General features: G+C 41.0%; 1 protein-coding gene across 13 annotated transcripts; it reads left to right on the forward strand.

Moving 5' to 3' along the window:
* The first annotated feature begins 507 nt into the window (after positions 1-507).
* On the forward strand, positions 508-20,905 carry brd2b (bromodomain containing 2b). 13 transcript variants are annotated; one of them, XM_036135303.1, is made up of 14 exons: positions 512-630; positions 3,277-3,421; positions 4,548-4,836; positions 5,057-5,194; positions 9,344-9,406; positions 11,535-11,679; positions 12,905-13,068; positions 13,280-13,777; positions 17,160-17,288; positions 17,368-17,613; positions 17,714-17,982; positions 18,092-18,408; positions 18,866-18,991; positions 19,274-20,905. In XM_036135303.1, the coding sequence occupies exons 3-14, from the start codon at positions 4,573-4,575 to the stop codon at positions 19,402-19,404; spliced, it is 2,490 nt and encodes an 829-aa protein (XP_035991196.1). In that variant the 5' UTR covers positions 512-630; positions 3,277-3,421; positions 4,548-4,572; the 3' UTR covers positions 19,405-20,905. The 13 variants fall into 13 exon arrangements, with proteins under 13 accessions (XP_035991190.1, XP_035991191.1, XP_035991193.1 ...); XM_036135297.1 differs by lacking the exon at positions 3,277-3,421 and having other exon boundaries at positions 508-630; XM_036135298.1 differs by lacking the exon at positions 3,277-3,421 and having other exon boundaries at positions 508-630; positions 18,092-18,399.
* The last annotated feature ends 5,953 nt before the right edge of the window (positions 20,906-26,858 follow it).

Consider the following 26,858-nt stretch of genomic DNA (forward strand, 5'->3'; position numbering starts at 1 on the left):
TGCTTCCATCCTCTTCCCTGCAGTCTTTTTGTTTTTCAGGTTCCATTGCTAAATCTAACCACTGTAAGCATATGACTTGTATACATAGTGAACTTTTGTATTTGTACTTTAGAAATCGGCCAAAACAGGACTAAGAGAACTCAGAAAAACGGATTCTTGCATGAACATATGCAAATCAACCCTGGGCTAGGCATGCTTATAGGCTGCTTGGGGCTCTAAATTTAAGGCACAGGCCTACATCCTGGAGAACGTATTGCGTCTATAAAGAAAGTTTCGTCTCTAAAAGGCCCGATGCAAATGAATTACCGGTACACAAAATACCAAGCGCCCAAAGCTACATGACAGCTCGTATTCCGTGGACTGCTGGGCGTGTTTGACAGACGTGAGAAAGCAGCCAATGCGAACGCAGAGCCGCCGTTGACGTCACCGGACAGACGCAACACTGACACGTGACGAGTATTTATACGCTCAAACGGAAACGGCCGGTCGCCATTTCATTTAGGAGCTGCGTAGCGGTTGTCAGATTAACATCTGCGTTAAAAAAAAAAAAAAAAAAGAGAAGAGAAATTGATGGTAATAGCGCTCCGCCCTCAGCCCAATGGAAGCGGCCGTCAACCCACCCCAAGACAGGTAATTTTAAACATACCTTTATGCAGATTTAGGATGTTACTTACCTTTTTAAAACGGACTAGCTGTATTGTTTTTTTTTTTTTTTTTTTTATCGTCAGCGGTACCGTTAGCTTCCTCGGTTACAGACGGAGTTAGCTAGCTCCCGAAGCTGAGCAGTACCTCTGTATGAATTAGCTGCCTCTCATCAACGCATATCATGAGCTGGTCATGCGTTAAGCTCCCAGCCTACATGCAGCAGCAGTCCGAAGGGAGGCAGATGACAGCTGCAGCCCCGTCGGCTTCCACAGCAGGATGCTCCCCGCCGGTTTTCTGTGAGGCGGCTCTTTCCTTTGCTCACACAGAGCCTGGAAACGCGAGCCTCCATCTTTTTTTATGCGAGGACCATTCAAATTGATTTTTTTTTTTTTTCACAATTAGCTGGTCGAGCATACATCCGCTTACACAGTTAGCCATGGAGCTAGCGGAAAACGCCTAAACGAACCCGTTGGATCGGCCTGGAATACCGACGGAGGTCTTGACGATTTAGCGACAGCCTCAGCCCTGAAGGATTAATTAGACTCTACGCTGCCCGCGACAGAATAGCAAAAACCTGGCTACCGGGCTGATGGGGAGGCTATGATGTTAATAAGAATGAGGGGGTGGATGTTGCTGTCGTTGTGAACCCGTGTGTGTTTACAAACAGGGAGGGCGGGGCGTTCAAACCACGCCATCATCAGCCGGGTGTTCGAAGCTAAAGTAGACCCGGTGCGGACGTAATGCCTCGATAGTGATGATACTAACTACATTTGCACAGACTGTTTATTTAAACCTCTGCTTTCACACCAAATCAGTCAAGTGTTGCAATATAAAACATTAGCATGCTACCGCATGTGGCCCGCGGGCCGAATCCGGCCCGTCAAGGCAATTTATCTGGCCCTCAAGAGCCAAAAAAAGGAGGCATAATGTAGAGGCATATATCCTTTAAAGTGTATAAAGTGGCTAAAGCTGTGGCTCCTGTTGTGAATGTGGATTTAACTGTATAGTAACAAGCATCCTGCCACTAGATGTCAGTTTTCTCACAACACAACCTAGAAATGTTCAAAAAGAGGAAAAGTGATGCAGAATCATGAGGTCATGAATCACCCAAATAATAACTTTTTTTCTTTTGCAGATAAACTGGGCTTAAGGGTCCTACTTTTATATTACCACACATTTTTTTATACTTATTTTTATGTGAACTGAAATGAAATTATGAAATCAAGTGTCACCTATAAATGTTCAACTGGCCCTTTTTAAATGACTTCATGATGCCAAAGTAGCCCAAAAATGAGTATGACAGCCCTGAAAGAGTTTCCTCATCCTCTGTGATATCAGCAGGGGTTCGTCTGACCCAACCTTGAACAATAAGCTCTGGCCGTGTCATTAATGGAAATTATAGATCCAATTATGTTTTGTTAATTTTACTTAACAGGATTTCTGACACTGTAACCATGTATTAGCAAAAATATTTAGGGGACTGGTGGCATAATCAAGTGGTTGGAACCCAAACAGCAGCCACGACTTGCCGATATAACGTACTACTAATGAGAAATATAAGAGTCATCAAAAAGGGATTTCCTGAATTGAATCCTGCTTTATTTTTCTTTCTTCCTGCCAGTCTGATACATTTATACATGTAAAACTGTATACGGTTATGAAAAAGGATATAAAAAAGACATGCACAAGGAAGCAAAAGTTTTAAAATAGCTTAAGGCTACAAATCATATAATACTTTTGGATGATAAGTGACCATGTAATTTTATGTGCATGCCTACCTCAGTCAGTAATTCACATGGTGAGTTAATGTCATTTAGTTTGTGTTAAAACTGTAAATGCCATTCATCTTATTAGCACATTGCATACATTTATAAGGCAGAAAAGATAACAAACTTCTTCAGTATGCTGCCATTACTGCATCAAGCTAATTTCTTCCCTACTGCTGACACCCAGTATCCCCAATTTTGAATAAGTTATATGGTGGATTTGTATGATCTTTTGGGTGGAAAATCGTATTTACTGCAAATACGGGCATTTTGTGCTGCTTGACCTACCCATTCTATCTTCCTGATCTGAGGTTGTAAATCAGGCCAGAAGCTTTGCCACAGTTAATGTGTCAGTAGGGCAGGTGTGTCTTTAGATCTGCTGGGTGAGCTTAAATATCTGCCTAGTCTGATTCCAGGCAGGCTGAAATGTGGTGAGTATGTCTGAATGTCAGTAAATTAATTTACTGGAGCTCATCACAGACAGACAACGACAGGGTTTCTGCAAGGTCTTAAAAATAATTAGCTGGTGAAGGACTTCAGGACTTTTTATGTGTTCATTGCTTTTGGTATAAATATTTTTAGAGCCTGTTGCAGAGTACACATGTGTCTTGTAGCTTGCCATCTATGCTCTTTATTTTTTTATTTTTTTTTTATGCACCAGAAACTGACAGCTGCTTTTATACACCCTTCTCCAAATTGTTTCTCATTTTTTATTCTTTGGCATTTACATCAGAGTCAAAAATTGTTTAATTTTGTGTCCATTTGTCTTTGAAGGCTTATTCGTTTTCCTTAGCTTCTGTTGTCTTGTTTTATGCGCCTTTTGATTTATGGTCCATTTTTTTTTTTTTATTCTTTTACCTGATAGGATTAAGATTGACCTGACATTTTCCTAACAACATTGATTGGATGACCTCTGCGGATTGGATCCTTGAAGTGGTCTTTACAAAACGTGGTCTTGATAGATCACAGCAGACCTGAAGATCTTGTGGCTTGTAAAGGACACCCACACGGTCTTATACCTTTTTATTTAACACTCGTAACGCTTTAGGGAAAAATGCTCTGAACCTACTGCCTGGTCATGGCAACTTTGCAAATGGTCACTTGGTGATCTTTAAAGGCATGCAGTAGTGTAAGGCATTGATCCTTGTTTTCACTATAAAACTGGTATTTTTCTTTCTTTTTTGTAAAGTTATTTAACATTTTTTGTTCATTTACATTTTTGATGTTAACATTCTCATGTCTTTGGTTCCCAAATTACCTACTTAATACTTCAATAGATGACTTTATTAATGTCATTCACCATAGCCATGTAATTAATGTTAACAAACATATGCTTTAATTTAAACCGTAAAACGCAACCACACCCAGTGCGTTTGCAATGATGAATTATAACCAACACTAAACTATAAAAGCTCTGTAAAAAGATTTATTACACTGATGAATAAAGTTGATTGCTTTAACTCTACAGAAGTCACTTCTGTTTTGTTGAATCATTGCTGCTCCTTCATCTAGCTCTGCTGTTGACCAGCGTTGTTACAAATTATAATGCAACAAATCACCCCTAAACACAAAGTGGGACTATTGCTTTTGCAAATTTAGGATAAATTGTATTCTTGAATGATCTATTTTCTATTGTTTTGTTTTTTTAACTCTAAATTAAAGTCTGCGTGCAATAAATAAGAATCTCTGTTATAATAGCTGTGTTCTGAATGTTATTTTATGTACAGATAAGATTTGGAGTTTTATCAGCGGGCCTTATCACATGATGGATGAGTGTTTGCTGGTGAGGTCCCATGCAGCGGCGCCTCCCATGAAAGTGCTAAAAGTAGCGTGCTGTTGATGGAGTTCCTGTTTCCTGGATAAGCTATGAGACCAGGAGGGCCATTTTCTTCATGTGGCAAATGAGAATGAATCAATCCACTATATAAATGTGGATTCTTTACAAATATTGGACAGCCCAAAAGTGCATGTGCTTATCTCAGTTTAATGATGCATAACTTTAATTAAATTAATTTACTTTTTTTTTAACAATTTATAGTTCCAGTTTGCCTCCCTGTTCCTGCAGAGCATAACTCTACAGTTCCTACTGGAAATTGAACCTTCTTCTTTTCTGGCCTCGCTGTCTCTTGACTTCAGCTCTCTGGTTGGGTTGTCCAGTGGCATGTTGGACCAGCACTGCAGCTCAGGAAAACGTATCCGCAAGCCCTCCCTGCTGTACGAGGACTTTGAGAGCCCCTCCTTGCCGCACACAATGACCCAAGCCACCCCCGCCCCTCCGCAGCCCCCGGTGAAGGACCCGAGCCGGCCGGGCCGCATGACGAACCAGCTGCAGTACCTCCAGAAAACCCTGATTAAGTGTTTGTGGAGGCACCACTTTGCCTGGCCGTTCCATGAACCCGTGGACGCCTACAGACTAAACCTGCCAGTAGGTTACACCTTCTAGCTGATAGTTTTGTTTTTGCTGCTTGATGCATTGCCTCAACTTGGATGTTTATAGTGATAAGAAATTGTCATTATTTTTTTTTTACCTATTTACTTGGAAATGAGTTCATGCTTTATAAAAGCATTTCATATTATTATTATTATATTTTTTTTACATCCAGAAAACAAATAAAAGAAATACTGTATTGTTCCGCCTTTTTCAGGATTATTATAAAATCATCAAACAGCCCATGGACATGGGGACAATAAAGAAGCGTTTGGAAAATAACTTTTACCAAAGTGCCGGAGAGTGCATACAGGACTTCAACACAATGTTTACTAACTGCTACATCTACAACAAGGTAGGTTGAGATGTATGAACATACTCAGGGTTACCACTATTTATATATACAGTTAGGCCTGGAAATATTTGGACAGTGACACAAGTTTTGTCGTTTTAGCTGTTTATAAAGACATTCAGGATATAATTATATAATCAATATGGGCTTAAGGTGCAGGCTTTAACCTGTAATGTGAGAGTATTCACATCCAAATTGAAGCAAGGGTTTAGGAATTACAGCTTTTTAATATGTAGCTGCCTCTTTTTCAAGGGAACAAAAGTAATTGGACAAGTGACTCAGAAGACTGCAAAATAAATAACAAGGCTGCATGGGCTCTTCCCTCGTTAACGCGTCATCAATTAAGCAGTTAAAAGGTAGAGGTGAGTCCAGGTGTGGCGTTTGCATTTGGAAGCTGTTGCTGTGAACACATGCGGTCAAAGGAGGTCTCCATGGAGGTGAAACAGACCATCCTGAGGCTGGAAAAAAAAATAAATCCATCAAAGAGATGGCAGAAATGTTAGGTGTGGCCAAATCAACAGTTTAGTACGTTCTGAGAAAAAAGAGAGCGCTGGTGAGCTTGGGGACTCAGAGGCCTGGACGTCCACGGAAGATAACGGTGGTGGAGGATCGCAGAATTCTTTCCATGGTGAAGGAAAAACCCTTCACAACATCCACTCAAGTGAAGAACACTGTCCAGGAAGTAGATGTATCTGTATCTAAGTCTACCATAAAGAGAAGACTTCATGAGAGTAAATACAAAGGGTTCACCACAAGGTGCAAACCATTAATCAGCCTCAAAAACAGGCCAGAATTCACTGCCAAAAAACACCTGAAGAAGCCGGCTTAGTTCTTGAACAGCATTCTTTGGACAGATGAGACTAAGATCAACCTGTACCAGAATAATGGGAAGAAGAAAGTTTGGAAAAGAAATGGAACTGCTCATGATCCAAAACACACGTCTTCTGTAAAACATGGTGGAGGCAGTGAGATGGCATGGCATGGCATGCATGGCTTCCAATGGCATTGGGTCACTTTCTGCTCAGATTGGACGACGCTTCACAGTACTGATGGACAATGGTCCAAAACATACTGCAAAAGCAACCAGAGTTTTTTTGTTGTTTGTTTGTTTTTTTAAGCAAAGAAGTGCAATATTCTGCAATGGCCGAGTCAATCGCCAGGTCTCAACCCAATCGAGAATGCATTTAATTTGCTCAAGACAAAACTTAAGGCAGAAAGACCCACAAACAAGCACCAAGTGAAGACAGCTGCAGTAAAGGCCTGGCTAAGCATCGCAAGGAAGGAAACCCAGCGTTTGGTCATGTCCATGGGGTCCAGACTTCAGGCAGTCATTGCCTGCAAAGGATTTTCAACTAAATATCGAAAAGTAACATTCTACTTAGGGTTTTGTTTATTAGTCAAATTACTTTTGAGCCCCTGAAACAAGGAGCATTTGTATAAAAATAGCTACAATTCCTACATATTTTGAATCATATATTTTTGTTCAACCCCTTGAATTAAACCTTAAAGTCTGCACTTCAATGATTAATTGTTTCATTTCAAATCCAACGTGGTGGCATGCAGAGCCCAAATCATGAAGACTGTGTCACTGTCCAAATGTTTCTGGGCTTAACTGTATAACCCAAAGCAAAAGTGTCTGTAGCTTCATGGGTAACGTGTGCAGGGTTGGAGAATTGCACTTTAAGTCAGTTTTAAAATTTCAGCATTAAAGCATGTTGGAGATATCTAGAAAACGACTTGTGTTGACGTACGTCAACATCAAACATTGTGTGAGGAATATTTGAACTTTCCCTAGAAAAGACAAGTTAATGTAACAACTGATTAACTGCTAACAAGTTTTCATTGAAAACGAGAAGAAAGTGAAAAACGAAAGACATTTACTGTAGGAATTTGCTTAAAATAAATGTAACTTTAATGTACATTAAAAACTGAACTGCTTTTATAAATCAAAAAGCCTCCAAGAAGCAAACACCCAGAAACGTCTGTTGTGATGATCCACAAAGGATCTGTGGGAAGAAACCTGCTGATTCCATTGGGTCACTCCCTTAAAATTTACCGGCGGAAATCACTCGCCCGTAAACAGCAATTTAGGCAAAGACGCAAGAGGAGACGTCTGGCTGCAAAAGAGGGCAAGCCGTCCGCCTCTACGTCTGTGATTCTGTTTAACTTGAGATCAGTGCCCAACAAGATGGATGAACTCCGGCTTTCAGGGAGGGGATGCTTTGAGTGTAGGAGGGACGCCTCATGCTGATCATGGGAACCTGGCTGCAACCCGAATTCCCCGATAGCTGCATTGAAGTAGAGCGATTCTCAGATATAGGCTCTAATAGGAACGAGCTATCAGGAGAGGGGAGAGGGTGCGATGTTTGCCTTAACGTCAGTGACACATGATGCAGACAGTACTCGGTGAGAGCTCAGATCAGCAAGATTATTATTTCCTCTATTTATGTTCCTCCTGGGGGCAGTGCCTCTCTTACTGCAACACTGGTAGCAGACTGTGTCCATGAGCAACTGCAGCACACTCCAAACGCTCCAATCTTTATAATGGGAGACTTGGGTTACTGCAACTTAAATATTGCACCACCTGTACTTTTATTGGGCCACCAGGCAAAGTCGCACATGGACACATTCTATGACAATATAAAAGGTCACAGGGCCATATCCAAACCACTTTTGTCCAACTCTGACATACAAAACTGGCCTGAGATGCAGCAAACTCCAAATGAAAACACTTACCATCTGGTCTGCTGACAGCGTAGAGACTGAAAGGTTGTTGTTGTTTTTTTTTTAATCCACAGACTGAGACATGTTCTTTGAAGAAAATTTGGACATTGCCAAACATGTAATCGCAGATCAAATTCACAGTGGAGATTATGATTCCAGAAAAGAAGTTAAGATTTACCCCAATAATCCCTGCATTACAAGGGAGGTAAAAGATTGCATTATTAGGAGAAAAAAAACAGGTTTTTAAGAATAACGATTGCCTAGAAAGTAAAACTTTACAAAAGGAGTTAAATTGGAAGCTACAGACCATAAGAGTACACCATGAGAAGGCAATCTGTTATCTATGGCAGTCTATTAAAGTAGCTGCTAACATGAGACCTTCACAAAAATCTCTCTATGCAGTAGATGAACTGTTCAAAGCAAATTAATTGAATACTTTTTTATGGATGGTTTGATAATCATGACTTCTCTGCTGAATATGACAGAGTCCTTGATGATATGGTTGTAAAGCAATGGCCAGGATTTCGTTTGATAGTATATCTGTTAATAAGCTGTTCACATAGGGTAATGTTAATAAGACCGCAGGTCCAGATGGTACCTCTGGTTTTCTGTTAAGAACCTTTACAGATGAGTTGACAGCTGATTTCATTAGTCTCTTGACACACAGTCCCATCTCAGTGGAAAAGGCCAATCATTAACTCTGTTGCTAAAAGATTGTTGCCCGCAAGAGAACAACACTAGATCCATTGCTTTAACATATATTTGTAATGGTAAACCATGTGCAACTGGATGTGGGTCCACAACTGGATCCTTTGATAAATTTGCTTACAAATATAGGAGAAGCCGTGATGACATAGTGCAGCTGGTGGCTAATATCTAGAGGAGCTCAGGACCTATGCTAGAGTGCCTTTGTTGATTTTTAGTTCAGCTTTAAATCCTCCTGCCTCATGCCCTTCTGACTACACTGAAACAAATGAGTGTCAACCTGTATCATCAGCTGGTTTAATTCATCGCCCATCAATCGATCCCAGCAGGTCGGCGTGAACAGGACTTTCATCTTTTTACTACCAACACTGGCTCCTCCCAAGGTTGTCAGTTTACTTGACTTGGTCACCCCATATGCCGATGACTGCATCCTTAATACAACAAGATTATCTGATGACTGTGTCAGATCCATCAGGTTCAATAGCCTACAGACCGCAGATCCAAAAATTTTGTTCAGTGGTGTGAGGATCACTTCCTGATTCTGATGATCTTTGGTCCAAAGTCAGCAGGAGACCATCCACCAGTAGTCGTCCATAACCACTCTGTTGCACAGGTGGAGGAATACAAATACCTGGGAGTACAAATGGACGATAAACAATGATGGAGCATTCAGGTTGACTAAGTCTCCACCAGGATCCAACAGCAACTGTACCTCCTTTGCAGGCGGGGGGCCTGCGGTGTCGGTCCGAAGGGGATGGAGCTCTTTTACCACGCCGTGATGGAGAGGTACAGCATCCCATCCCAGTCCGGTTCAGTAACCTGTCCAAATGAAAGGCCAGCTCATCCGGCTCACACAAAGAACTAGGAAGTTGATAGGAGTCAAGCAGCATTCCTCACTTCAGATCATCTTCAAGAAAACAAAAACCACACAGGTCGTGAAATTATCTCATCCATCAGAGTGTGAGCTTCTTCCGGGTCTTCGGGTCGACTCCTCAGAGTTCCTGTATCAGATGGAACCGCTACCAGAAACTCATTTACCAAACTCACTCTCCACCAAAGCCTTAAAATGCAGCAAAAATATTAAACTGGTAATGTAGAATGTAAAGATAATAGAATTTTAAGCTGTATTTACTCCTTTTTTTGCATTTGTTTTATCTTAATCTTCTACCATTAGTGCTTGAACATTGTGCGATATTCTGTGGGAAAAGGTGAACATATAAGTATGAATGTCATGTGATATTTATGGATTTTATATTTATGCAACAACCAGTGTTTGTATTCCAGACAAATTTCTTTTGGACAGCAAAGTTAATCCAATCTAATTACTCGCAATCGATGGATCAACTAAGATCTTTAACAACATTAAGATTTGTTCCACTGTAGTGCTGCGGCTAAAATCTTTTGTTTTTAGAGATTCATACAATCTTTTTTTCTCTTCTCTTTTTTCTTTTTTAAAGGAGCAATGCACAAGTTTAAAGGTTAAATGTTCCCTTACAGTTGGCCAAGGTGTAAAATGAGTTTGGCTCTGGTCTACTCTGCATAACCAGAACTAGAACCAAACATGGAGAAGCAGCATTTAGTTCCAATGCTCCACAAATCTGGAACAAACTTTTAGAAAACTTTAAAACAGCCAAAACACAGAGTTCCTCTAAATCAAGACTGAAAACCCACCTGTTTAGAGGTTGCTGACCATAATGACCATTGACCAACATATTTGATGTGTGTTGATGTTTTTCACTTGATAAAATTGAATGTGTGTTACTGGTCTCACAACCAAGTTTTCATGATGTAAAGCACTTTGAACTGCCTTGCTGCTGAAATATGCAATACAAATAAACTTGATTTGAATTTCCTATATTTACAGCAGTTGCCTCTATAAACTTCATTAGTCACTTCATGAGAAAGTGATTTGGGTCATATTCTCTTGGTGTGTGCGTGGTTGTGATGCACTTTTGCGCTCTCGTTCACCTGGCTACTTTGTTAAATCTCCAACACCACTGACGCATTAAAGAGAGAACATGGGCTAACTTTAATATTTAAAACGTTCTTACCTCAGAAGACATTATGCCTCTAAACAAAAGACTCGTGCAGCCGCAGAGCAGATGCTTTTGCTCTTCTCGCATGCACGTGTGCAACACTGGTGTAATTTAAATCTGTCACCAGAGAGGGCAGACGTCTGCAGAAATCCTGGAACTTGCTCTGTGCTCCTTTAAATGAATCTCAAATGAATAACTTACAAAAATCCATAAAAGATAATTTTTATTTACTAATCAAATTAGACATTTATAGCATGCCACACAAAATGCGGCAAACACTTAAGTCACATTAAAGTACAAAATAGCCTGGAGAGAAGAGAATGATCCTGTATTTGGATGGAAATGGAAAGCACAAATACACAGAAAATAATAGATTAGAAAAAATAAAATTCTCATAACTGGAGTAAGAAAAGCTACAGTGATGAAACTCAGCTATGTTATCACCGAAGCAGACGGTCTTATCCACCATGCTTGTTCTAAAAGTACAAATTGATAAATGGTGACCTACCTTCAAACACAGCCCATGTATACAGTGGACTCATGCTTAGAAAGACAGGATACCATCAGACTGCAGCCAGAGGCTTCACCACACACACGTAGTACTGGGGAGAAAAACGGTTGTTTCTGTTGAGACATTTTAAGAAATCAAAAAAGGAAATGATCAAAATTGCGTCTACAAAAAAATATGTATTGATTGTAGTCTACAAAGTCAATTACTAACTGTAATTCTCTGTGTTCCTCCATGGTAAGAATATTCTAAGCTCGAGTGTCTTTGAAAACCTGTAAAAAGTGTAACATACTTACATGAGAATGTATTTTTAAATGTGTTGCTGGAGAACAATATAAAGTGTTATGTTTTTTTCTTTTTTCTTGGTTAGCCTACAGATGACATCGTGCTGATGGCCCAGTCCTTGGAGAAGATCTTCCTCCAGAAGGTGGCGCAGATGCCCCAAGACGAAATTGAGCTCCCTCCTCCAGCTCCTAGGAACAAGAACAGCAGAGGAAGAGGCCGAAAATCTAACGGTGAGTAAGATACAGTTCAATTAAGATTAATATGAATTAGGGCTCCCCCCAACACTCACACACACACACACACACACACACACACACACAACGGGCTATTTCACAGCCAGTTTTATTCATTATATAATAACCTGGACAATTACGGCTAAATTATCTTAATAGATGCAAATCCCAACTACACATATTCTCCTAACAGGGCATATAGGTTAAAGATTAAGTGATAATAATTACGCTATGGGGCGGCCACACCTTTACACATATGTTACTCCATTAAGATGTGCACACTTACCGATTGAAGTTGGAACACATACAAATTGTCATGTTTTTATTGTTGTTTTTTTGCTCTTGTTTTCTTTTGTCTTTCCTCGACATGCAGCTGCAGGCCAATGCGAGGAGATTCTAGCTGAAAAAGAGACAAGTCTTTTTTGTGACAGGTTAAAATTTGAATCCAATGAGATAAAAAAGTTATTATTCTAGACCAATTTTTCTGTAGGTATGTCTCGGCGCACTCCAAAACTTTTCTGATAAGCGTTGTCAGCCCTGTGAGAAACTCCACCACTTCTTCTGTTGCTATTTGGGTCTTCCCAGAAGCTTTACACATATTTCCTGGTGAAAATGTGCATCTAACACCAAAAGCTGACTTTTACACACAAGGATGCCCCGAGAGTACAGCAACCGAGCGAGCTTTAGGCATGCTGTTGCTATGGAGTTTTAAGTGTCCTGCCCCACAAGCGATGCATCCATGTGGCGGTAATTTCACTGGTTACAATCTCCACATGTCGCAATGAGCGTCTAAACTGACTGGTCTGAGCAACGTACCTCAAAACAGGATTTTGAGAAATGAGCTGTGGTGAATAACATTGGCTCTGCAGAAACTGTGGATCAACACATTGGGTAAAAAGATTTGTTATAATTAAAGGAGGAGGGCCTAGACAAGCAGCTTGTAACACCGAAAATACCAACACGGGCAAAATGGCGTCGTTTATTGTCATACGTTTTGGTTTATCGCCCAGCCCTAACATTAATGTAGGAATTTATAAGGTGGAAGTCTACCATCTTAAATCAAGTAAGATTTAATGGAGGCTTTTCTAATGGAACGTTTATTCTCAGTTTCTAGTGGTGTTAGAGTAAAAGTTGACGTGCAATGTATTTTTTTATTTTTATTTTTAGTGAACAGTGATATTTTTCCCTTTGTGTTTTATCTGTGATTGTTCTCCATGCGCAGCGTCACGGGCTCAGCAGGTTCCAGCGGTGTCCCAGTCCGCCTACTCGCCTTCTTCGTCCGATACCGGCGATTCCATGTTGGCCAACTCTCCTCAGACTGTTCTGACCAAAAGTCTGCCTCCGGCGAACATCATGGGCCTGCCTCCTACACAGCCAACAACCAAGGTAGGCATGAATACTTTATGTGGAGAATGTGATAAAGGTACCACACACAGAAGTGTTTTTAAATGCTCCGCTTCAAAATGTATGCCACAAGAGAATTTTTTTTCCAGGTGTTACTCGGATTACAAAGATAAAAAAAAAAAACAGTTGATAAATTTTTTTTTTTTATTTAGCTTATGAGTGAAATAAGCTATAATATGTTTCTCTTTTGCAGAAAAAAGGTGTCAAACGTAAAGCAGATACCACCACTCCCTCTACCCTGGGTTTTACCGTCGGCATGTCGGGATCGACGCACATGGTGGGCTTGGGGAAAGGAGGACACGGGGGCCAGGTTCACGACCCCTCCATGCACACCGTCTCCTCAATGGGAGGCATGAGCCTTGAAACCCCGCCTGGAATGGGCCTGGTCAGGAGCTCTGGTGGTCCGGTGCTCCTGCAGCCAATGATGGCCGGGACCGGACGCAGAGTAGGCAGCGGGCGTCCCATCAAGCCCCCTAAGAAGGACCTGCCCGATTCTGTCCAGCCTCAGCTCTCCAAGAAAGGCAAACTGAGTCCACAGCTGCGGTACTGCAGCGGGCTGCTGAAAGAGATGCTGTCAAAGAAACACGCGGCGTACGCGTGGCCCTTCTACACTCCTGTGGACGCTACCGGGCTGGGACTGCACGACTACCATGACATCATCAAGTGTCCCATGGACCTCAGCACCATCAAGGTAACCGTCTACAGACGGGCAAGCCTTTTGTTGAAACGTCCAGTTAGGAAATCTCAATATCAATCGCTGAGTTTGGCAAACCTAAGAAGAATTGAATGTAAAGTATATGATATTATACAACTTGATATTTGTAGATTTGATCTAATGCAGGGGTGTCAAACTCATTTTGGTTTAGGGGCCGCATTCAGCTTAATCTGATCTCAAGAGGGCCGCATGAGTAAACTCATTGCAAGATTAAATAGAACTAATAAATGTGGACTTGTTGTTGATTTTTATATAAAATTAATTTCACTTTTACACAATATATTATTAATAACCTCAGCGTTTTTAAGAAAAGTATGTGCAATTTCAACAATACTTTTACTCAGTTAAACATTTACTTGTGCATTATGCATAAGAACTGATCACAGTGATTGTACAATGTTGAAAAACATTTATTTACATTTTTTGGAACATAAAAACACTGTCCTACATGACAAAATACATCAAACAGATAAAAATTAAGAAATTATTTAAATTTTTCCACACCTGAAGCTCAATCTAATTAAAACACAGCGCCCCTCGTGGACAATATAGGAACTGCATATTTTCAATTAAATGAAGTACATGTTTTTTTTCAATTATTGTTTTTTCATTCTCTTCCTTTTATCTCCTCTTTCTTTCACCTTTTGTTTTTTTTCTTCTTGTTCTTCCTTTCCTCTCCTACTTTCCCATTGTAGTGTCCATATCATTTGAGATATTCCCCGCATGAATCATAATAAAACTATTCACATTCATAAATCAAGCGGAGCAGTACTGCTCCACTTGTGAAAGTCAAATCTGGTGAGCTCTTTTTGGCATTAAGACAATAATTCTTATTGCTACATTGCCAGACAGGACACTGGGAAAAAAAAAAAAATATTTTTTTCTTTTTTATAATGATAATGCATTTAGCCACAGGGCCGGACTAAATTGTTCGTATGTTTGACACCCCTGATCTAATGGATCTGGAGTTTTCCAACGGTTAAGCGTCAGTGAACCCCACACACTGATGTTTAGTGTGAACAGACTTATTTAGTCTGCAATGCTACATTGTTCTGACTCGCTCAGCTTTCTCTCAGACCTGCTGCCAGGTGGGAGAGGTCTTGGCCCCGCAAGCTGCTGCATCACCACTCATTACAAAATACTAATGTTCGAAGCAAGAGAAAAACTTTTTCATGGAGAGCTATTGAACAGGATTAATGGGAACTGCGAAAAACATGTTAATGAGCGAAATAATTAAGATCAAAACATTAAGAAGGGGAGGAAGCATTAGCCTTCCCTTTTTCAGCAAACCCTCAGCAGAGTAAGATGTGCATTTACTAAAGAAGTCAGTCTAGGAAGTAGTGTTGCGCCGATGCCATTTTTTTGGCCCCGATACCTGGCTGTGTAGTATTGGCCGATACCATCTGTTTGAAATCGACGTGTGTGTGTGTATATATGAAGAACTGCATACTACTTAGGGTAGTAGAACCTTTTATTGCCTAATTGGAATGGGTGACAATAGTTAAACAAACTTTTGGCTCTCAAAGGCCAAAATAGTGCAACATTCGTGAAATTATAACATGTATAATAGTAGTGCAACAGTGAGACAGTAAAATTCCATTAATAATTGAATAATCTCTTTTAAACCCTGAGTTTTGGCTCTCAAATGCCAAAATAGTGTAACTTTCATGAACTTATATAACATGTATAATAGTAGTCAGGAGAGAGAAGGCTGCGTTCAAATGACATACAAACATCAAAATGGTATCGTGCCCTATTTGTTGGTACTCGCCGATGCCGATACCACCTTTTTAGTGCTGAATCGGGGCCCCGTCTGATACTGACATCAGTATCGGTGCAACACTACTAGGAAGCTGCCAAAGGCGGGACTAAGAGGGTCAGCAGAAATTGGTTAGAACCAATCAGAAAACTACAGATGTGATCTCCAACTCTACACAACATGCCCTGTTTTAGCTCTGATATATTCAGCTCATTTAGGACATGACAAAGGGCGTCATTAAAACATTGCTCCATTGGGACCGCCATCGTCACTGTTATGGTTACAGAAAAGTGCTGCTGCATTATGGGTAAAGCGTGATGCATCATAAACTCCCACCTCCTGCGCTGTGATTGGTCCAATACGTTTTAGTTTGGAGAATCTAAGGCAGCCATTTACAAATAAGAGATAAAGCTACATGTGTTTCTAAAACCCAACTATGATGCAGCAGAGAAATTCATCAGTCGCTCCCGAAAGAAAAGAAAATAAACACCCTGAAAATAATTGTGTTTGAGTGGAACACGATCACAATTGCATTGCAGAATATGATGAACAGGGATAGGTATCGTTAAGGATTTATCAAAACTACTCTGAACGATACCTATCGATCCGGTATTTTATCGGTATCATTATCGCTGATTGAGTGACTGACCGCCTGTCAGTGGGAGGGGCTCACAGCTGATGGTTTGCTGAAGAGACGGTAAACTCAGAGCGATCGGTGCTTTTACTTGTTGCCAAAGTCTCAAACTACACGCTAGATCCACTGTTTGTCACTTTTGAATAAAAAAGTCACTAGAGCGGTCTAAAAAGTTTCTAAATAGTTGGCTACAGTGTTGATGAACGTAAGCGAGGTGAACATGTGAGAGCAGAACGTTAGCCCCGCCCACCAGTCCCCTCAGCGTGTTTCTTAAGGAGGAGAAGATCAGTAAAACAATGTTGTTTCAGTTGGAGTCTATCTGAAAAAAATTTATGCTACCTTAAAAATACCGTTTAGAGGACCGACAAGCCTGAAAGTTCAGTCCGACATGGCTAATGCTGTGATTCTAAAATTCAGCATGAATTTTCTGTTATTAATTTATGTTCATCAGGTTTTAAATTTATTCAAAAATTCATGGTTTCTTTACGTTCGTAAATAAAGTATGTGCTGCTGTTTTTCTTTTTTCTTTTATTTTTACAAATATACTTCCATTGGCAGGTAGATTATTTTTAACTCGGCAGTAACATTTTTGGATCCCAATACTTATTTCTCTAGAACTGTCTAAATGTTGTTGGGGCATGAACATTTTTTCATTTGAGTGAACAGCTACTGGTTGCTTAGGTTTGAGTTTGTTGGCTGTGAGGAAGTTCAACAAAAGGAAGTTGCTCATCGCTTTTCATCCAGTTTGAGACCTTCTGCTGTTGCGATTAAAACAACCTTTAATTGTTTTTGCTAAGTGAAAATGTCTCAGACTGCCCTCCTGCTGTGTTTTCATTGTATTAGAAAGATTCACACGCCGTATCTGAAGTTTTTAATCATTAAAAATGCTCCGATTGAATTCAGAGACGGTTTAAGAGGCTGAAAGTATTTTTGAACGAACGTGTTTTCTGTTTAAATGGCATCAGAGGAAGATGGACTGCCGCGAGTACAGGGATGCACAACAGTTTGCCAGCGACGTCAGGCTGATGTTCTCCAACTGCTACAAGTACAATCCGCCGGATCACGACGTTGTGACGATGGCGCGGAAGCTGCAGGTGAGCCGGTCCCTCCGTTCCCGGCCGACCGGCGAGCCGCTCTGTCCGAGGAATGATCCCCTTTGGTTCTGTCCCCAAGGACGTCTTTGAGTTCCGCTTCGCCAAGATGCCAGACGAGCCGCAGATGGAGCACGCGGCCATGTCCGCGATCGGAAACCCGACCTCTTCGTCCTCGTCGTCTTCGTCCTCGTCGTCCTCGTCGTCCTCCACCTCCGAGAGCGAGCCCAGCAGCGAGAGCGAGGAGAGCGAGAGCAGCATGAGCTCGGACAGCGAGGAGGAGCGGGCGCATCGCCTGGCCGAGTTACAGGATCAGGTGTGTACACAAGTAAGTGTCCCGCCGCCGTCTGTGCCGTCGGCACGCGCTTCCACTCCGCACCGCGCCGTCCCCAGCGGAGGAGACCGACCACTTTGTTTTCGTTTTGCAGCTGCGGGCCGTGCACGAGCAGCTGGCCGCTCTGTCCCAGGGCCCCATAGTCAAACCCAAGAAGAAGAAGGAGAAAAAGGAGAAGAAGGAGAAGAGGAAAAAGAAGAAGATCGAGAAGCGCAGCCGAGGCGGCAGGAGCAGAGCCGGCTCCGAGGAATGGAAGATGCCGGGCAAGATGCTGAAGAGCAAATCTGCCAGAGCCGGCGTCTCACAAGTGAAGAGAGCGCAGGCAAAGAAGAGCAATAAGAGCAACAAGTTAGTGGCAGAAAAGTAGATCTTACTCCCATTGCATTTTCATATAACTCGCCTTTTTAATTGAAAGGAATCCCACAGAAAACGTCCTCTCTGACGCCTGCTGTTGCTTCTGTTCTTCCTCCAGGACCGCAAAGAAACCTTTCTACCCGTCGCTGGCCGCTTCCATGCTTCCCCACTACGACTCCGAGGAAGAGGAGGAGATCGTCCCCATGTCGTACGACGAGAAGCGCCAGCTCAGCCTGGACATCAACAAGCTACCGGGCGAGAAACTGGGCCGCGTGGTCCACATCATCCAGTCGAGGGAGCCGTCTCTGAGGGACACCAACCCAGAGGAGATCGAGATCGACTTTGAAACGCTGAAGCCGTCGACGCTGAAGGAGCTGGAGCGCTACGTCATGACGTGTCTGAGGAAGAAGCCCCGTAAGCCTTACGGTGAGCAAGGTAGATAACGCCGCCGTCTCCTCCTGCGTTCCCTGCAGGTCCTGTTTGGTATTTGTTTTTATGTTTTTAATGCAGAGTATCTTGGTTGTTTGAGGTTAATGGGAAATAGTCAGTGCTAATATTTTGACTTGAGTGTTAAGCACATAAACTGTACAGTTACACAGACATACTTTCAGTAGGCAGAATTAAATATTAAGGATCCTTTTTTGTTTATTATATGTCATCTAAATTTATGAAAATCTGAAATTTGGCTTCTCTTTAGCTATAAGCTATAGTTGTCAAACTTAAAAAAAAAAATCACCTAAAGAGTTTCCCTTTTTAAATTAAAGCGATACTTTAAATTATTTATTGAGATGCATCTTTAAAAGAGGTCTATATAAGACACAGATTGTTGTAAAAAAATAACAAATCAACGGACTGTGCAGATCCTAATGCTGTCCTTTTTGTTGTTTTGCAGAGGTGAAAAATAAAGGCAGTATGTCTAAAGAGGATCTGGCTCTGGAGAAGAGGAGGGAGCTGGAGAGGAGGCTGCAGGATGTCAGTGGACAGCTCAATTCTGTCAAGAAACCCACAAAACCTAAAGGTGAGCTCAAACTCTCCTGTTTAAATGCCAAACATATTTGTTTTGCATTGCAGTGCAGAAAAGGATCACACCATCTGTGGGCAAAAGAGATATTTCGCAATAATTGCACAACACCATATTTGCAAAAAAAATGAACCGGAGCGTATAAGCATAAACAACTTATAATAACTAGCAAAGGGTTTAAAAAGTATGCAGAGCTTTTAGACAGTTTTGTTCTGTTTGTTCCAGCCAGCTGCGTCAGTAAAACTTCTTCTGACTTGTATTTGCTTTTTCCCTTCTTAGTGGAGAAGCCCAGTGCTGTGGAGACTCACGCCCAGCCGTCGCGCCTCAGCGGCAGCAGCTCCAGCTCGGACTCCTCCACCTCCTCCTCTTCATCCTCGTCATCAGACACAAGCGATTCAGACTCGACTTGAGTTCATATAAAAAAGCCTAAAACAAAAAAAACAAAAAAAAACAAGCACTGATAACTCAGGGACCTGGGCTGGCCCAGGACACGATGCACCCTGAAACTTTTTATTTTTTTTTTATTTTTCTTTGACTGAGAAATCAGCTGAATTTGTTGTGAATGTGGGACTAAAAGACAAATAACACAAATTGCCTTTGTTTCCCTTCCTCTGGATTGTAAATACCTGTACAAATTTAAGTTTCTTTTATAAAGAAGATTGTTATTATCCCCAAGGAGGGAGGAGCTATTTAAAAACACACAAAAACAAAAGTGAGGTGGAAAGACGGGCTTACTCCAGATCTGCTATTGGCTGGCATTAAAGTTTATCCTCAAGAGATTTTATATATATATATATATATATATATATATATATATATATATATATATATATATATATATATATATATATATATATATTCTTCCACATTTTCTCAAACAATCCAGGAGTTTGAACCAGCAAACCTTTAGTCACAAGCCTTAGTTTTCTTAAATTTAGATTTAGATCCAACTCGATTTTTAAGATCAGCTCTAAGACTTGCCATTAAACGCTGAAGGAAACGGCTCAAAGCTTCCTTCTCATGTTCCAAGTCCTGCAGCATTTTAGTGGCGATTAAAAGCAACCATACGGTGCTTTTCATATTTATGTAAAAAGTTCCTTACAGTTGAAGTTTTAAAGCACGGCTTGTTCCTCTCTGTGTTACGGTGACATTTCTGCTGTAGTCAGTTTTCAACCCTGTACAGTAGTGGGTTTATAGAACTGTATAGAATAAGTTTGACGTACTGTAATTACAGAGTTTAGCAGTAAGTTGCACATTTTTTAGACTTTACCGAGTTGTTGGGAGTTTTCCCAAAAAAAAAAAAAAAAAAGCTCACTAGAAGACTGGGTGTTTTCATTAAAATGACACTAACAGAAAAACTGTTTTTGCTTTCTCTTCTGCAAAAGAAGCTGCAAAACAAAAGCATCGACGCTATCAGGCTCCTGGATGTTATATTTATGGAACATATATTTAACACTAAAACATTTTCGCAAAATAAATATTTTGGTCGCACTGCAATCAATGGAACAAACGTTTATCCTAAAAAAAAAAAATAAATAAATACCTTAAACTGTAAGTCTCCCCTTTAAAGACGAGGGAATCCTGCAACAACAAATAAATTGAACCTGCTGTTGAATGTTCCCAAAAATAAATGCTTGTATAATATAATTTAACTGTATTTGATGTGGAACAAAGTAATGTATTTCTGCTTTTTCAACCCCCCCCCACCCCCCTCTTTTTACATGTTAATGTCATTCCAATATTTGTTTACACTGTTAAGACTGCTGCCTCCTGTCAAGCTGATTACTTCCCCAGAGGAAACCCTTACATTGGACTGTAAATTACACCAAATAATCTCTTCTGTAGGACTAATGTGAGTTTTGTGTCTCTGTTCGACATTTCTAGTTTGTATTAAAAACCCATTGTGCTGGAGACGTTCCCACAAGGTGTCCTTCTCATTGCAATTACAGCTTGGTCCCTCTAGGTGGCAGCAGATACATGTTACGGTTTGTAAGCAGAGTTTACTAGCTTTCAGTTTAAGATGGAACTGAACAGGTTGGCTCTCTGTTGCACTGCTGTCTTTTGTTGTCTGGGAATTATAGGTTCAGCCTTTTTTAACTACAAAGTTGGAAATGATGAGTTTGAAAGGGGTCACTTTGGCTCGGTGCTGAAAAACTGAAACCTATGAGGGCAGCTGATGAGGCTTTGAAATGATTCTCAAGGCGAAAGCAAATTATACAATTATAAATTGGAGGAGTCATTGTTTTTTTTTTTTTTGTTTTTTTTTGTTTTTTTTAAGAGCGAAGAGGCTTTCTTGTGAAAACCTTTTCCAACGTTCTCTCCTTATTCGGTGTATTTGTGTTTGTAGTACAGACGTGTTCATTAGAGTACAACGTTTGTGCTCTAATGAACACGTAACTTCTGGGAAGGTTTGCAGCTGTCCTAAATGTTTCCCACTAGTGAATAATTTTTACCTTCAGCTAGTTGGGTCATGGCCTTATAACTCTTCCCAGACTGATGGGCAGCAGCAATTGCTTCTCTAAAGTGATTGCTGATGAACTGGCCAAACTCAAGACTGTTCTGGAAGTGGTTACACTGATGATGATCAATTACTCCATTTCTTTTCATAATTCACTTTAAATATTTTAGTCATTTTTCTTTTTTTAATAAATGAATCAGAGTGTAGGTTCTGTAGATGTCCTGTACACATTAAAGATTCTACTTGTTTTTTTGTTTTATTTTTTTGCTATTTTTTTTTTAACATGAATGTAGGAATTTACGTGGTGGAATCTGTTCAGAAACTAGCTGCAAGTTTTAACAAAATAAGGAGCTTTCCAATAATCACTTTCCAAAACTCAAACTGAATTCTCAATTTTTACTTTAAGTTTAGAAGACAAAACATAAGAAATTCAGACCAGTAGAAATGGCTGAATTGAAATTCAATTTTAAGAAATGTAACAAATAAAATATAAGCACAAAAAAAGAGATGGGAGCCCCGGTCGATATAGACAAGGTTGAATAATCTTTGGATCAGAGGAGGAGTTAAAAAGATGGCTTCAAGGAGAAGCTTGTATGTTGGATGTTGTAAGGCAAGATTAAATTTTTCTGCCAATGCAGGTTCTTTACTGTTTTAGTATGTTGCACTTTCAGATTAGACAGAAGAGGACATTGCATAAGATGTTGGTTTGTTTAACACGTCTGAATAAAAACATAGGGGTTGTATGAAGTGTCAACAGGTAAAAAATTAACAAAGCAGGTAGAAAACCGTGCTCACAATTTACTAAACCGTGCACTCGGTTTTGTAATCTACGCACTGATTACTAAACCGTGTTCTCAGTTTCTGCAATCCGTGTGCACGGTTTGATGAACTGCGTGCTCCGTTTTGTAATCCATGCATGCAGATAACTCAGTGACATCTGTGGAGAGCTCGGGCGCGTGGCCCGTCATTTTAAACATCTCATCTGAGTGTAAAGTCATATTACAACTGTGAGGTGTGCTGATTAAAACAAGGCAGTGTTTTAACTTTCTATATGACATTTACATACACTACTTCGCAGGTGTGGGCCATGCTTCCAAAATAATCAGTGAGCACAGATTGGAAAACCAGAGCGCATCATTTAGTAAAGCATGAGCCTGGATTTCCACCTGCTTTATTTTTTTATTTTTACCCACTGACACTTGCCGGGCTCTGTAGTACATAGGGTTTTGTTCTGTGAGTACATGAACTGGTTAGCTGGAAGACCTGAGATAAACTTCAAAATGGTCAAGCTCTAAGATTCACATACATGTCTCTTTTTTAGTACTGTTGTTTACTAGAGTTGCTTGAGGAGTAGCACACTGGATCTTCCACAGCCTTGGGACCATCCTGTGGGAGTTGAGTACCAGCTCCTGCATCACTGGCATCTACAGCCATGCAGAAGACAATGGTGAAGAACGGGCATATTGGTTAAAAGAGTGGAGCGGCAACAGCAAAACCGTTCTTACAGAAATTTCCATTAAACCGTCATTCCGAGAAAACTCCATTACCTTCTTTAATGCTGAAATTGTCTCTGTTTTAGAGCCAACGGGATTCATTGGGTACAATAAATTCAGTCAAATTTGCTTCAGACAGTTTTTAAAATGCATGATGGATGTTGCATGAATGATAGCCTGAGCATGTCACTCTTTCTGATAATAAATGAAGCTGAACAAACAATGTATTCAGTTTGCCATTCGGGGAATAAAGAGGTTTAGTGACGCTGTTCATTTTTTGTACACAAGCACTCGGTGCCATCAGACTTCATAGCAACAAGACGAGGGAAAGCCGCTGTTCAGGGCCCCAAAACCATTAGGAGCCTCCCATAAATGCTTGCATTTTAACACAAACCATAGATCTAGATTTGTTTATTGAGAATGAGAATACTCATTTGATTTGACGGCTTAAGCATAGAAAGATTTCAAATTGTTTAACATTTAAGTTTATTGTGTAAATAAATTGGCAAATGCTTCCTTCAAAGGGATAAAATAGCCTGTGCCCTATTTGTGTCAGTCCCAAGACCAGATAAATACAGAAAACTGCATCAGGAAGGGCATCTGGCTAATACTTTACCAAATATACCATGCAAGTCAAGAACATGATCTTCATACCGGATCTGTCAAGACCCTGGTTAACCTCAATCGCCATTGGTGCTGGTGACTGTCATGGTACCAGTGGCCTGGTACTGTGATCAGAGAGAGATAAGCAAAGACTAAAGTCTTGGACTAAGAGTAGGGACTTTGAATGTTGGGACTATGACTATGACTAAGCTTGAGTGATGGCTCACATGGTGCAGTGGAAGAAGGTGTACATACTGGGAGACAAAGTGAAAAGGTACTAGAAGCTTTAGGAGTAGGGTTCTACTATGGTGTGGATGGAGAGAGAAATTGTGTTGGAGTTATCTTGAAAGGGGAGTTTGTCAGAAATGCTCTGGAGGTAAAAAACAGTACCAGGTAGGGTGATAAGTCTGAAGCTAGAAATCAAAGGTGTGGTTTTCAACGTTTGCAGCAGTTATGCCCACAGGTGGGGTGTGAGTTACAGGAGAAGGGGAAATTCTGCAGTATGTTAGATGAAAGGATGCAGAATCCCCTGAGGGGGAGATAGTGGTGATCGGTGCAGATTGGTGTAGATCATTGGACACCATTGGTGCTGGGAACAGAGGTGATGAAGTAATGGGCAGGTCTGGTATCCAGAACAGGAATACATGACAGATGGTGGTAGACTTTGCAAAGGGAATGTGCATGCCTATAGTGAATACTTTCTTTTAGAAGAGGCAGGAACACATGGTGAGTAGAAGACGTAACCTGAAGGGATTCGGCTACTGAAAGGTAGGGGCTGATGAGAGTATTACCAGACAATGCAGGATGTTGATGATAAGATAAAATAAGATATGATTTATTGATCTGACGGTAGAGAAATTCACTTGTCACATCGGCTCAATAATCAAAAGAAGGTGTGGTATATACAGTGCGTCCACATGTATACAGTGCATCGAGAGAGAAAAAAAAAGAAATAAAGCAGAGATTTAAGGATGACTTATGTACATTTAGGTGACTTACATACATATATCGTGTATAATGACTTTGCTGGTGAAGAAAATGAAGAGGGCAAAGGCAAAGCAGAGGGCAAAGAGGTGGACGTGGAGAAAAGGAAGAAAGTTGAGATTGGCTCTGGGTGTCCAGGAGGGACTCATACATAACTGGACAACTACAGCTAACATTGTTATGGAGACAGGTGGGAGAGTACTTGGTGTACTTATGGAAGGAATGTTGAGAAGGTGGTGCAATAAGGAAGTACAGAAGTGTGTTTGGAGAAAGAAATCAGCCAACAAGTGGGAAACCGAGAACTAGTATTTCTCCCTCCAGTCATCTCTGTAAGGGAAAATGCAGCATAAAGTAGCTACGGCCAAATAAATACAGTGACTTCTATGATAGACTGGACTGTGAAGGGGGAAAGTAGGACTTACAAAGGATGGAGAGGCAGAGAGACAGAGATGGGAGGGATCTTTGGTAATATGACAGAAATGTACTGAAAGGTGAGGATGATGAAAGGAGTACTCAAGAGTTTATGATTGAGGAAAATTAGAGAGAACAAAGAGCAGACAAAGTGGCCATTGTGAGTCAGGAAGTTGCAAAGATCAGTAAGGATGAATTAAGGAAGGCATTGAAAAGGATGGAGATTGGAAAGGCATTTGGTCCTGATAATATATCTGTGGAGGTATGGACCTCTCTAGGAGAGACATCGGTAGATTTTTTGACTAGGCTGTTCAACGAGATCTTAGAGAGTAAGAAGAAATTTCAAGAACAAAGGAGATGTGCAGAGTTGTGGCAACTACAGAGGAATAAAGTTGATGAGTCATACAAGTTATGGGAAGCTAGACTGAGGTCAGAAATGAGCATCTGTGAGCAGCAGTATGGTTTCATGCCATGAAAAAGTGATACAGATGCAGTATTTGCTTTGAGGATATTGATGGGGAAATAGAGAAGGCCAGAGGGAGCTGCATCGTGTTTTGTAGAGCTCTAGAAAGCATCAGACAGGGTGCCGACAGAGGAGCTGTAGTATTGTATGAGGATGACTGGGGTAGCAGAGAAGGATGTTAGAGTTGTCCAGGACATGCATGAGAACTGTAAGACGGTGAGGTGTGCAGTAGGTGTGACAGAAGAGTTCAAGGTGGAAGTGGGACTGCATCCAGGATCAGCTCAGAGCCTCTTCTTGTTTGTGTGGAATGGACAGGTTGACAGATGAGACTAGACAGGAATCTCTGTGGACTGGAATGTTTGCAGATGACATTTTGATCTAGGGTGAGAAAAGGGAACGGGTGGAGGAAAACCTAGAGAGACGGAGGTTTGCCCTGAAAATGAGAGGGATTAAAGCCAGCTGTAGCATTGTGACAGAGAGGGACCCACATGGAACCATTAGGTTAAATGTAACAGAGATGAAGACAGTGGAGGATTTTAAGTACTTAGGCTCAACAGTCCAGAGCAATGGCGAGTGTGGAAAAGAGGTGAATAAATGAGGTCAATAAACATGTCCAAGATGGCTGGAACAGGTGGAGAGAAGTGTCAGGTGTGTTGTGTAAAACAAGCGTATCTGTATGAGCCTATCGATGTTGTATTATTTAGACAGTGGCACTGAGGAAGAGACAGGAGGCAGAGCTGGAGGCAGCAGAGATGAAGATGTTGAGGTTCTCTATGGGTGAGACGAGGATGGATAGGATCAGCAATGAGAACACCAGAGGGACAGCTCATGTTGGATGTTTTGGAGATAAAGCCAGAGAAGCCAGACTGAGACGGTTTAGACATGTACAGAAGAGGATAGTCAAAACATATAGAAGGATGCTGAGGCTGGAACTGCAGGCAGGAGGCCTGGAGGAAGACCAAAGAGGGGATTTATGGAATGAGTGAACAGGGTCAATAATTTAGTTGGTGTGAGTAGAAGATGGAGAAGAAATGGTTAGATGGAGGCAGATGATCCGCTGTGGTGACCCCTGAATGGCAAAAGCTGAAAGAAGATCATTGGTTTAAGTACCCACTGTTTGATTGTTGTGTGAAGAGTTACAATCTTCTGATGCTACAAATGTAATATTTTAGTGTCCGAGCTCGCTTTGTTCACAAATACATCTCAGCAAATCATGACAGATGATGCGTGATTGCTTTTGAATTCAACCAATTAAACTCGACCCCCTCTCCAAGATTCCTCAAAACCTGTATTAAAATGTTGCTAGCAGAGGTGAGTAGAGTAGCCAAAAATTGCGCTCAAGTAAAAGTAGCTCTAATTCAAATGTAAAAGTAGCTAGTAAATGTAACTAGTTACTACCCACCCCTGGTTGTTAGTCGTGATGATCTTCTTGACAAGGACGAGGGGCCCCAA

The sequence above is a fragment of the Fundulus heteroclitus genome, chromosome 3 (assembly GCF_011125445.2).
Source record: "Fundulus heteroclitus isolate FHET01 chromosome 3, MU-UCD_Fhet_4.1, whole genome shotgun sequence".
NCBI classification, from domain to species: domain Eukaryota; kingdom Metazoa; phylum Chordata; class Actinopteri; order Cyprinodontiformes; family Fundulidae; genus Fundulus; species Fundulus heteroclitus.